This window comes from Microcaecilia unicolor, chromosome 9, assembly GCF_901765095.1.
Source record: "Microcaecilia unicolor chromosome 9, aMicUni1.1, whole genome shotgun sequence".
In the NCBI taxonomy this organism is placed as follows: domain Eukaryota; kingdom Metazoa; phylum Chordata; class Amphibia; order Gymnophiona; family Siphonopidae; genus Microcaecilia; species Microcaecilia unicolor.
This window is the reverse complement of record NC_044039.1, coordinates 14579398-14592634: the sequence shown is the minus strand read 5'-3', so window position 1 is coordinate 14592634 and position 13237 is coordinate 14579398. Positions and strand designations below refer to the sequence as shown.

Below are 13237 nucleotides of genomic sequence, written 5' to 3'. Positions count from 1 at the left end.
AATAAGGGTGGCGGTAAGGGCTCCCCATCGCATGGCCATGCGGTTAGAGTTCTCTTACTGCATGGCCATGTGTGCTGGGGGCTTTTTTACCTGCTGCAGTAAAAAGGGTCCTGGCGAACGGGAAAAACGGCCCCCGCCACCAGCGCAGGGCCCTTTTTTCCGCAGCTTGGTAAAAGGGCCCCTTGGTTCCTTTTAATGGAATAGCTGTAATAATGATCAATATTAATACGCAACGCTGCATATTCAGACATTAACACACAAATAATATTCTTACCATCCTCAAAAGTTCTCACAAAAACATCATTTTCATCGGACAAAGAACTTTCGCCAGCCTTTGTTGAGGCTGTGACTCGTATTTTGTAATCAGTGTACTTTTTCAAGCCTGCAACAGCAAACACATATGTATCATATGAAAGTAACTTTCTTTATATATTATCCTCATAGTACAGAAATCTAATAAGGACGAAGATCTCATCCAGTTTGCTCAGTTTATTTCCAAGTATAATGACATAGACCCTAGTTGTACTTTTGTTTCCTTCATTTCTGTGCGAGAAGGAATCCTCTAAGCTTACCTCATGTTTCCTTGAATTCCAAAATTCGTTTTGCTCCACCATCTTTCTTGGAAGGCCATTCCGTATACCTACTACCTTTTCCATAGCCTGGTCAAGACCTGACTTTTCAAATAACGGTTAGGTCTCAATGATTGACTTTTATTCAATTTGGGTTCAACCAATAAATAAATACAATCCCACCACTTTAAATACTCCCAACCTCTCCCTAGCCATAATGGATAGCTTAAAACTTCTAGGAGTCACAATCGATAAACACTTAACCCTGGAATCTCAAATAAATTGCACCACAAAGAAAATGTTCGAATAAAACCTTTGTTCCCACGAGTTGTATTCCGTAACCTGATTCAATCGATGGTGCTGAGCCAATTGGACTATTGTAATGGAATCTATATCGGATGCAAGGAAGAATTACTTAAGAAACTTCAGACTGCCCAGAACACGGCAGCGAGACTGATTTTCGGAAAATTCAAATTTGAATCCCCCAAGCCCCTTTGGGAAAAATTGCACTGGCTTCCCGTCAAAGAACGAGTTGCCTTCAAGGTCTGCACCTTGATTCACAAGATCATCTATGGCATAGTTCCAGAATACATGCTAGATTTAGTTGACTTACCACCCAGAAACAGATCTAATTCCTCCCGATCTTATTTAAATCTACACTATCCGGATTGTTTTGGCCTCAAATACAAATCTACATACTACTACTACTACTACTTATCATTTCTATAGCGCTACCAGATGTACGCAGTGCTTCACACTTGAACATGGTGAGACAGTCCCTGCTCGATAGAGCTTACAATCTAATTAGGACAGACAGACAGGACAATTAAGGGATAAGGGTTAGGACAGACAGGACATAGGGATAGGGGACAGTTGAAGGGTTAGGTTTAGGAGTTAAAAGTAGCATCGAAGAGGTGGGTTTTTAGCTTAGATTTGAAGATGGCCAGAGATGAGGCTTGGCGTACCGGCTCAGGAAGTTTATTCCAGGCATACGGTGCAGTAAGATAGAAGGAACGGAGTCTGGAGTTAGCAGTGGAGGAGAAGGGTGCAGATAAGAGAGATTTGCCCAGTGAGCGGAGTTCCCGGGGAGGAGTATAGGGCGAGATGAGAATGGAGAGGTATTGAGGAGCTGCAGAGTGAATGCATTTGTAAGTCAGTAAGAGGAGTTTGAACTGAATGCGGAAACGGATAGGGAGTCAATGAAGTGACTTGAGGAGAGGGCTAATATGAGCATAACGACACTGGCGGAACTTACGCCTCCAACTTTCCTTTTTTGGGTACTCGACTGTGGAATGCCTTACCCAAATTAGTTAAATCAACCCAGAACTGTCTAAAGTTTAGAAAATGATTAAAGTCCATCCTATTCAAAAAGGTCTACTCTCCAGATGCAAATTAATCTGATCAATTTCTTTGGTTTCAAATAATCCAGTGACACTTAAACTTATTTTCTTTACTATTCTGTTGTTTAATATAATGCCAATCTTTAATTTACTATTTGTACTGTAGTCCTGATATGCTTTTCTAAGCCACATTGAGCCTAGAACCAGTGGGAAAATGTGGGATATAAATGCTTTAAATAAATAATAATAAAAAACGCTAGTTAGGAATTTCAGAGATGAAAACTGGTACTCATACTGTTGAGAAGAGGAAAACAGGAGCTGATTCCCACTTTCCCTTCAGACATGGCAAAGCTGGATTCAGAAATAATCCATGCAGGCGGGGGGGGGGGGGAACTCCAAACAGTTTTTCAGTAACACCATTAGAATGAGCCCAAATTAGCAACGAGAATGACACGCACAGGGAGTTTCTGCTCTGTCTGATGAAATCTGATGCACACTGCCTAGCCAAAATAACGAACACAGGGGTCCTTTTACTAAGGTGCACTGAAAAATGGCCTGTGGTAGTATAGGTCCAAGAAAGCAAATGGGCAGACGGAAAATCAACAAAACAGATAGTTATAAAAAATTTATCATTTATTATATGTGTGGGATATTTGTGTTACATTTATTTCATGTTACATTTACTTTAGGTATTTGATATGCAATATACAAATACATATATATGTAATGTGAGTATAATAATTACTATTTTTTGTCATATCTGCATTGTGTTTTTAAAACGTCATTTTGACTGTTTTGTAGCCCCTGAAGCAGCCCTGCTGGGCGAAACACGACCTGTGGTACTATAGGCATGGGTTTTGGGGCGTGCGCAGATCCATTTTTCAGTGCGCCTGCAAAAAAATGCCTTTTTTTATTATTTTTGACGAAAATGGACGTGCGGCAAAATAAAAATTGTCCAGCGTCCATTTTGGGTCTAAGACCTTACCGCCAGCCATTGACGTAGCAGTAAGGTCTCTCGCGTTAAACAAGCAGTGATCGCCTACGCGTATCAAGTCAGGGTTAACACCCAATTTTCGTCGCATGCAAGAAAAGAAAACATATTTTCTGGTGCGTGTTTGTGTGGTGCACATAAAAAATGAAATTACCGATCTTATGAGGGGGCACATTTTGGCCGCCGACCCCCCCCCCCCTAACTGCCGCCACCACCAACTTTCACCCCCCCCCACACACACACACGCCGCTGCCGCAACCCTCTTGACCCCCCTTCCCGCCGCCAACCCTCTCCCACCACGTACCTTTTCTGGCGGGGGACCCCAATCCCCGCCAGCTGAAGTCCTGTCCTCGGCCGTGCGGCGCTGCTTGCTGAATGATCTGATCAAGTTTCTGTGCGGGCGTCTGAGGTCGTCAGACGCACGCACAGAAACTTGATCAGATCATTCAGCAAGCAATGCCGTGCGGCCGATGAGAGAACTTCGGCTGGCGTGGGTTGGGGTCCTTTGCCAGCAAAGGTACGCGACGGCAGCAGGGGAGGGTTGGTGGCAGGAAGGGAGGTCGAGAGGGTCATGGTAGGAGGGTCCAGGGCCAAATCTATGGGGGCCCAGGCCCCCGTGGCCCCATAGTAGCTACGCCCCTGGGCACAACAATGTTTCCTGATGAAAGATCACCTGGAGAAAGCAAATTATTTGAATTCAAAACAGTTTATGTCTCTCTATCAATTAATCAGAAATAGCTTTGAACTCAACCCGAGGACAGAACATTATTTATTTATTTGGTTATTTACCACCTTTTGAAGGAATTCACACAAGGTGGTGTAGGCAATTTCAGCATTAAAAATATTCAAATAACAATACAAAGTATTGCATTGTATACTACTTACAATGTCAACACAATACGTAATAGAACATTTAGTAACAAGATGGACTAAGGGGTCCTTTTACTAAGCTGAATAAGCGTCTACGTATGCCCAACGCGTGCCAAAATGGAGTTACCACTCAACTACTGCCTGGTTCTTGCGGTAATTTCATTTTTGGCGCGTGTCCGATACACGTGTCTGAAAATTTTTTTTTATTTTCAGATGCGTGTAATGGACGCGTGCCAGTGGCATTTGATTCACGTAGGTCATTACCACCCGGTTACCGCATGGGTCTTTACCGCTAGGTCAATGGCTGGCGGTAAGGTCTCAGACCCAAAATGGATGCGCGGCAATTTTCATTTTGCCGCACGTTCCATTTTCGGCAAAAATTGGGAAAAAAGGCCTTTTTTACAGGTGCGCTAAAAAATGGATCAGTGCGCGCCCAAAACCCGCGCCTACACTACCGCAAGCCATTTTTCAGTGTGCCTTTGTAAAAGCTTTTAAAAGATCGACACTGTTGTTTCCCAGACTCCATGAAAAGAAAGAGCAGAGAAGGACCTTGGTAACAAAAGAAAATATAAGGTCATCAGTCCAAATCCAAAATAAAGTTTGGACATTTTGCAATGATTGTGTTTCAGTGATCTCCCTTCATGAGAAATCCTTTAAAAATAAACGCTGGCTGCCTGATGCTGCTATGACATTGCCAAGATCATGTAGAAGTAAAATTGGGATGAAGCTCATTACCACAGTTTCATTGGCTCCCAGCCCACTTGTTTCATGAAGGGAGCACTACTGTATAATTAAACCTGGCAAGACCTGTGCAGGATGTCAGAAGCAAACAGACCTATTTTTATCTCTGTAGCTCAGCAGTTTCCAAACCTGTGTTGAGGGACCCCAGCCAGTCAGGTTGTCAGGCTATCCATGTGACTCTTTATGAAAGATTTCCATGCACTGCCTCCATTGCATGCGTATTTCTCTCATGCATATTCATTGTGGATATCCTGAAAACCTGACTGGCTAGGGTCCCCCTGGAAAGGTTTGAAAACCACTGCTCTAGGGTTCTCATACTCGATTACGGCGCTTGCAAATGCTACAGTCTGCAAACCAAACACTGCACATCAGTGGCGTAGCAAGGGCGGGGCGGTGGGGGCAGTTCGCCCCGGGTGCACGCCGCTGGGGGGGGGGGGGGGTGTCAGCTCCGCTGGTTCCCTGCTCCCTCTGTCCCGGAACAGGTTACTTCCTGTTCCGGGGCAAAGGGAGCACGGAACCAGGGGAACCAACACCCCCCCCAGCGGCGTGCCCCGGGTGGCAGCCGCCCTCGCTACGCCACTGCTGCACTTAGTAGACATGAGCTAAAAGACAGTTTGCCCAAACGACCACTTGGAACCAGAAGCATTGCCAGACCTTGATTTGGGGGGAGTGGCCTGACCCCAAAGTGAGGGGGGCACATTTTGTCCTGCCTCCTCACTGCTCTCCACCCCCTCCGCAATCCTACCTGGGATGGTCCCCAAGCCCCACCAGCAGAAGTCTTCCTGTGGCAAAACTCGGCGCACCACTGCCTGCCCTGTTTTTCTGTCCTGGCGCGCTTGCTCGATTTTAGTGAAAATGAGGATGCGCGAGGCTCACACATGCTCAATTTCATTAAAATCAGGCGCGTACATGAGGGAGGAGGAAGCAGGGCAGGCAGTGCGGCGCTGACTATAGCCACAGGAAGGCTTATGCTGCTGGGGCTTAAATCACCTGTTGCTTCCTAAGTTGGGACATATCCAGACCTCGCCCGGAGGGGGGTCCAGAGCCCGAGGTGGGGGGGCACTGTTTAGCCCCCCCCCCACCGAGCCGTCGCCGCTGCTGCCACATTGGATCCCCCTGCCGGCCTGCCAACAATCCCCTTGAACCCCCCCTCCCGCCACCAACCCTCCCCCGCTGTCGCCGCCCACACACCCCGCCGCCACATCAGATACCTTCGTTCAACAGGGCTACATGCACAGTGCAGGACATAAGGCGTCAGAAACAGCTGATCACACCAGGAACTTAGTTGAACAAAGGCGCCACTCCGGCACTGAAGACGACTGTCTTCGGCTGGTGGGGTTCGGGGACCCCCGCCAGCAAACAAGGTATCTGATGCGGCAGCGGGGCGGGTGGTGACGGCGGGGGATGGTTGGTGGCGGGAGGGGGGTTCAAGGGGATCGTCGGCAGCGGGCCAGGGCTTAATCTACGGGGGGGCCCAGGTCCCCTCAGACCCCACGTAGCTACGTCACTGCTCCTAACCCCTGATATTGAGTGGCATTAAAACAGACAGTGCCGTTGAATATCACCTCTAACCGGCCCCAGAAAAAGTGGGCAGGTCAGGGGCGGTAACAGTGGGTGGCATTAAGGAGGAGCCCATGATTATGCGGGTGCCTGCAATTAGTGCTGGCACCTGTATTACTAAGCTGGCCAATTTAGGACAGCTCAAAAGGTCATGGCAGCCATTTTCTCAGGCCAGCAGCAAGATGCAAGAGTGAGGGGGGTGCACTCCTGCCCCCAGTGCCACACTGCACCACCAAGGGATAGAGATAGGCCCAGAGGGGCCTCTTTAGACCACTGGGTGTTGGGGTGGGAAGTGAAAGCTTATACATGACACGGGTGGGGAGGAGGGTGGGAGGGAAGAAGGGGGCCTGAGAGGAAACTGCAGCACTAAAAACTAAATTATGCGGGTCTCGCCTGATATTCAGCCAGGGCCCGCATAACTGTCTTATGCAGGCCTTGGTTGAATATTGCCGGGACCCGCATAAGGTCCGGCAGCCATGCTCCTTTCTGTTAGTCCTGGATATTCAGTGCTAGAGTCCAGACATGGCCCGGCACTGAATATTAGAGGCTAATCTAGCTAGTGATTGTCAGTGGTTAAAAAAAACGCTGACCATCACTGGCTAAATATCATCCAGATTATAAATAAATATGAGAAAGGGCGGTTTCAAGATGGAGGGGGTCCACAATTAAACCTGAAAATTAAGATGTACATGTTCAAGCATAAAGTATGTAGGTATGAACGTATTTTATAAAATATGCGATTAAATTGTCACTCTGACCACAATCCGCCCAAACTCTGTGAACACTCCTATTACAGTATATCCACTCTTGTCATTGCCTATTCAAGGTTCTGGTGCACTGGCTCATTGCTTGAAACTTTAATTTAATTTATTAAATTTGACTTTTCTCAAAAGAGCTCAAGGTGGATTCCAACTTAGGGATGAATTGAAGACATTCACATGTAAAATGTGGTATCTAATAGCTGGTAAAAAAAGCTTACTATGATAATCAGACTGGTAAGTTTACACATTTTCAATACTTAAGGATAACCACATTGCAAAAAGATTGAATTGGTCTATTACCAAGTGGAACTAAGTCAGACGCACTAATTTTCGGTAGCTTTTTAGATTATCATAGAGCCAGGTGATAAGATACGGAGCTTGGGTGGGGCAGAGGGAGGAGAGAAGAGGATGGTGGGTGTAAGTTTAAGCATGAACACTGGCATGCTAACCTAGTTAGGATGGTGAAAAATCAGAACACAATGGAGCAACATCATACAAATGGTCAAGCATCTATGGCCAAGAGCTGGGAATGTGGACTTTTGGTTAGTGCAGCAGACTTTGATCCTGGGGAGCTGGGTTCAATTCCCACTGCAGCTCCTTGTGACTGTGGGCAAGTCACTTAACCCTCCATTGCCCCTGGTACAAAATATGTAAACCGCTTTGAATGTAGTTGCAAAATACCACAGAAAGGCGGTATATCAAGTCCCATTTCCCTTTCCCTTTACGACTGAACAGACTGCATGACCCAATTGGTCTTTATCTGACATTGTCTTCAATGTTACTGTGTTCTATTATTGAATGATTTAGGAAATCTTTCATTAAAGCCATTCGATACCTTGAATGAGGAAGCTGGTATTGCTAGTGAGAAGCTGGAAAGCCACACTCGTGTTCTTTTCCATCGCATATATCGTATAATGGGTGATTATTCCATTGGGTTTCACAGGACGATCCCAGTAGAGTAAAATTGACGTCGAACTAATATTTGCATACCTTATATTTTCCACTGAACTTGGGACTTTGGAGAAATAAAGAGAACAACTATTTAACAGAGGAAGAACACAAGTTATTACAACTTCCGTAAAAAAGGGGTTGGGGGAAAGATCATAAAAGCAGTTGTAAGCTATTAAATTCTACCTTGCTCACGTGTTCTAACATCGATACCAATCAATGGTCCTTCTCCAGTACTGGTGAATGCTGATACGTTGATAGTATACTCGGTATAAGGGGCAAGTTTTTTTACAATGTATGATAGATGTTCTGCTGAAATGTTGTTCACAACGCCAATATTTTCCATTACTATATATCAAAAAACAAAACAAAAACAAATCATATTTCTGTTTTTTCTGTTTTACACAATAAACTGTGACTGGTGCAAATTCAGTTTAATATAAAAAAAAAACATTTTGCCCAGCAACTTTCTCATAAACTTAGGGCTTCCAGGCCAAATGATACCGAACCCATCTATGGCTACGGTACCATGAGCCTCCGAACATGGCAACTCAGGTGATTTGCCCTATTTATAATTCAGCTTGCCTAATCATTGCAGTGACAGTCCTCCAATAAATAAGCGTTGACCAAATCTCCCACCAGACATGGTAAGAGTGCGATCTTGAATCAGCGATTTCAGGGGCGTAGCAAGATGGCCAATTTTGGGTGGGCCTGAGCCCAAGGTGGGTGGGCATGGAATTCACCCTCCCCCCGGTACCCCTCCAGTTTGTTCCTCTCTCCACCTCTCCCTGCCCACAAACCCCAAATATTAAATACTTGAGCTGGCGGGGATCCCCAAACCCTGCCAGCTGAAGATTTCTTCCTCCTCCTCGAGCAGCCAGCACTCTTCCAAACGGCAGCCAGCAGCACTTGCCTGAAACTGATGCTGTTGCCGGTGGGCCGTGTATGCTCAGTGCTTTTGTATGTGCGAAAACTGCGAATGTGTAGAAGGGCCGGTCTCAGTGTCAGCTCAAGACAAGTGCTGCTGGCTGACATTTGGAACAGCGCTGGCTGCCCAAGGAGAGAAAATCTTCTGCTGGCAAAGTTTGGGGATCCCCACCAGTAGGGTTACCATATTTTGTCCCCCAAAAAGGAGGGCACATGCCCCGCCCCACCACACACCCCGTCCCACCCCCTTTCACACCCTCGCTCCACCCCTGTCCTATTTTCCCCTCCCCCCTGTCACATACCCCGCCGCCCCCCCTCCCCGTCACCCCCTCTCCCCTTACCTTACTACTGCCCTGGTGGTCTAGTGACCTCTTCGGGGCAGGAAAGAGCCCCCTTTTTCCTGCCCGCAGCGCTGTCCTGCATGCATCCTTCCTGTTGCTGATCCTTGGCACCGATTCAAAATGGCCACCGAGAGTTGAAGTCTCACGAGGTCACTTCAACTCTCAGTGGCCATTTTGAATCGGTGCCGAGGATCAGGAACAGGAAGGATGCATGCAGGGCAGCACTCCAGGCAGGAAAGAGGGGGCTCTTTCCTGCCCTGAAGGCGGAAGAGGTCACTATACCACCAGGGCACTAGTAAGTAAGGGGAGGGGAGGCTAGCAATCTGCCCGTTTGTCCAGAAATCCGGACAAACGGGCAGATTGGCAAAACCCGCCCGGTTGCCCGGACATGCCCTCAAAAAGAGGACATGTCCGGGTAAATCCGGACATATGGTAACCCTACCCCCCAGCCACAGCAAGAGTGTTACAATTTTGGGTGGGCCTGAGTCCAAAGTGGGTGAGCCCCAGCTCACCCAGGCCCACCTGTGGCTACGCCACCAGATTGGGTGTCACTGCGGAGCAATAACTGAGAATTCCTCCCAAGATTTGGGATGCTGGGCAGCAGAAGTCAGACTCCACGAATCAAAGACAGGTCTCCTGTTTTGTGGTCATGTTTATTACCATTTAAACTTGCAACTGGATGACAACTGGAAAATCCAAGATAGTGACATACTAGTGGACCCTTTTACAGAGCGGCGGTAAGCCCAATGCGGGTCTCTGCTTTTTTCATAAGTAGAGAGGTGTGGTAGCCGTGCTAGTCCACTCTTAAAGGTTATCAATAAAAATCAAACAAAATAAAACATGGAAAAGAAAATAAGATGATACCTTTTTTTATTGGACATAACTTAATACATTTCTTGATTAGCTTTCGAAGGTTGCCCTTCTTCCTCAGCTTGGAAATAAGCCAATGATGTAGCAGATAGTATATATGAGAGAAACATCAAAGCATTACTTTGACTGTCTGACAGAGTGGGAGGGTGGGAGTATGCATGGGGACATAATTGTACGCGTTTTTCATACAACTTATTTTCCTTTCTTTTCTTTTCATTTCTTGAAATAATGGTTTGGATCCTTTAGGAAAACTTTTGTTGACAATATACGGTTGCTTAATTTTCTATTTCCAGTATAACCTTTCTCTGTCCCAGCCCCCCACCCACCCCCCCACTCCTATATTTCACAACAGCTGGTTGATTGCAGAATTTGCATGCATACTTGAAAAATAGAATATAAATATGCTCGATAGCAGATCGACTAGTTAAACAAAACCAAAAACAACAGATCTGCAGTCAGAAAAAGATTAGTCCCTTAACGCACTCTATAGCAGTGGAAAAAGCCTCAAAGTCCTTCTAAATCTTGAATTGATTTAAAGAAGATATGACGGGTCAAATGACCTCTTTCATCATCACTGGCATAAAAAACCACTGCTTGTGCAAATGTTCACTAATTGTAAAACCAGTGGAGTAATCTATAGTTTATGATGCCCGTGCAATAAGATTTATATAGGGCAAACTAAAAGGTTGCTAGCAGTGAGACTAAGTGAACATAAGAGTTCCATTATAACTAATCGAATTGGTCTCCCATTAGTAACACATTGTAGAATTCAACAACACTCCTTTGAAGATTTAAGATGTGTAGTACTTCAAACCATTTATCAGTCCAAGAGAGGAGGTGAATATCAAAAGCTCCTTCTACAAAATGAGCAAAAGTGGATATTTAGGTTAAGGTCTCTGCATCCGGCAGGACTAAACCATCGCATAGAGTGGAGTCATTTTTTGTAACACCCCCTCAAGATCGTCTATGCTTTCAATAGCGTCTGACGTCAGCAAATTGTTTATAGAGAAGCCATTTTCGATAGAGAAGTCACTGAGTAAGGAAGTGTATAACGAAGCTGTCCTCTCAACCCGGTGAGTGTGGTAGCTCTTTATGATTTTCAGTGTTTAGATTCATAACATCAGGTTTTGATATGTATATCTTTCAACAGATAGTGCAGTAGAGGCCCTGAAGCAGCCTTGCGAAACGCTGGCCATCGTCGGCCCTGCACCAGTTGAGAGTAACGAGTACAGCGCAGTTAAGCTGCAAGCATCCACCTTAAAGATAAGTGTGGAGTTTGGTGTTTACCATAGCATAATCACGGTTAATCATAAATGAACATTTGCACAAGCAGTGGTTTTTTATGCCAGTGATGATGAAAGAGGTCATTTGACCCGTCATATCTTCTTTAAATCAATTCAAGATTTAGAAGGACTTTGAGGCTTTTTCCACTGCTATAGAGTGCGTTAAGGGACTAATCTTTTTCTACTTGAAAAATAGAACAGGAGGGTAACAGAAGAAGTGGTTTATTACAAGTTACCCGACGTGGCCACGTTTCGCCCTCAGGCTGCGTCAGGGGTAAAAAGCAAAGTGAACCCCTAAAAGTAGTCACACAACCACCTTACATAAGTGCTTCCCAAGCTTACTCAGCAAACTTCACAATGCTATGTTGACTGGCAGCTGAGTAAGCTTGGGAAGCACTTATGTAAGGTGGTTGTGTGACTACTTTTAGGGGTTCACTTTGCTTTTTACCCCTATTCGTTTTTTTTACCCCTGACGCAGCCTGAGGGCGAAACGTGGCCACGTCAGGTAACTTGTAATAAACCACGTCTTCTGTTACCCTCCTGTTCTATTTTTTTGTCTTTTTCGATCTGCTTTTTTTCTTTTGATTTGCCATTTCTGTGGCAGATCTTTGCCTTTTTTTTGTTTCTGTCTACTTGAAAAATATTACACTACAGATCTGCAATTATTTTTTTATTTTGTGTGTGTTTCTGAACATCTTTTCTTATGATCAGTCCAGTTACAGGACAGAAAGGACAGCATTCATAAAAGCTACAAGATGTTTTTGCCGCTGTCCCAACAGAATGTCTCCTAACACGGGTCTTGTCATTCTGGGAGTAGACTGTAGAGTTTCTTAGCGGGGCCCAAGGTTTTCTCACTTGCTACTTTAACAGAAAAAAAAAAAAAAAAAGATTTATCAGCTTAAATCAGCAGAACAATGTGTGGGTGGTCAGAAATCCTGGAAGGAGGGGGGAAGGAGAGGAGGGGGGGGGGGAATGGGCCAACAGATAAGAAGCAGACTGAGACCACACATCAGCCACCCAGCTTGGCTGAAAATGTAACTTATTTGTGAAGTTGCTCCCGTGACAATGTAGGGAAATTACAGAGAATGTCAAGTGTGCCTACAGATGAGACAGAGGTCAAAAACACACGCTGTTGATCCAGATGATGAAATGTGAGCGTATTGGACTGTAGCCTCTGCTGCCTGCCTGAGATCTCGTAGGCCCTACAAAGTGTTACATATCTATGGACTTAAACGAGACTTGCAGCTCTAAAAAAACAAAACAAAACGATGCAATGCAAAGAATATCATCACAGACAAACAGAGAGTGAGCATGTCTTACAAGCAACTTAAAAACAGGAGTTTACGCAGCAAACATCATATATCTTCCTTCAAGTAAATGTTGAGTTTTTTAACATGATTTTACACAAACATCGGGTACTAAGCCTTTTCCCCACATTACATGCGGTCCACAGCAGTATGGGCCCCTTTTACCAAGCTGCTGCAAAAGGGGGCCGGCGCTGGCGTCGGTGCGTGTCTTATCCGTGCGCCGAGGCCCCCTTCTACCGCAGCTGATAAAAGGGAAGGTCTCGTTTTCCTGCAGGAGTTGACTGGCAATTAAAGCACTTGCAGTGCGTCCATTTCGGGGGGGGGGGAAGGGAGCGCTTACCGCCATCCATTGAGGTGGTGGTAAGGGCTCCCGCGCTAACCCAGCGGTAACCCGGCAGCGCGTGGCACTGCCCGATTACCGCCGGGTACAGTCTGGGCGCTACAAAAATAAATACATTTTTTTGTAGCGCCAGAAATGACGGCGCAGTAAGAGTGGGAAATACCGCGGTACCTCCGTTACAGCGGGTAAAAGGAGTCCTATGGAACGACGTAGAGGGTGAGCTTAGTAATTCTGATTTAAAGACTTATCAAATTACTTACAGCTTGAAATGCAATTTGTATGTTGTTAATAGGAATGTTACATATTGTTAACACGAATTCTTGGCTCAGAACCATGTGAGTTAGACTGACATTGAAGAGCACATGTCTGCACTAACGACATCACCATGT

The 13237-nt window shown here is 45.6% G+C and overlaps 1 protein-coding gene across 5 annotated transcripts in view; it reads right to left on the bottom strand.

Annotated features, from left to right (window-relative positions):
* PTPRQ (protein tyrosine phosphatase receptor type Q) overlaps positions 1-13237 on the bottom strand; it is a 260138-nt gene that overhangs the window by 141337 nt on the left and 105564 nt on the right. For 4 of the 5 annotated variants that reach the window (XM_030214581.1, XM_030214584.1, XM_030214585.1 and 1 more), the window contains 3 exons: positions 7967-8128; positions 7668-7847; positions 275-382 (listed from right to left, as the gene is read on the bottom strand). In XM_030214581.1, the coding sequence (XP_030070441.1) occupies positions 275-382; positions 7668-7847; positions 7967-8128 (450 nt within the window). The remainder of the gene's footprint in view (positions 1-274; positions 383-7667; positions 7848-7966; positions 8129-13237) is intronic. The other variant, XM_030214583.1, reaches the window with a different exon arrangement.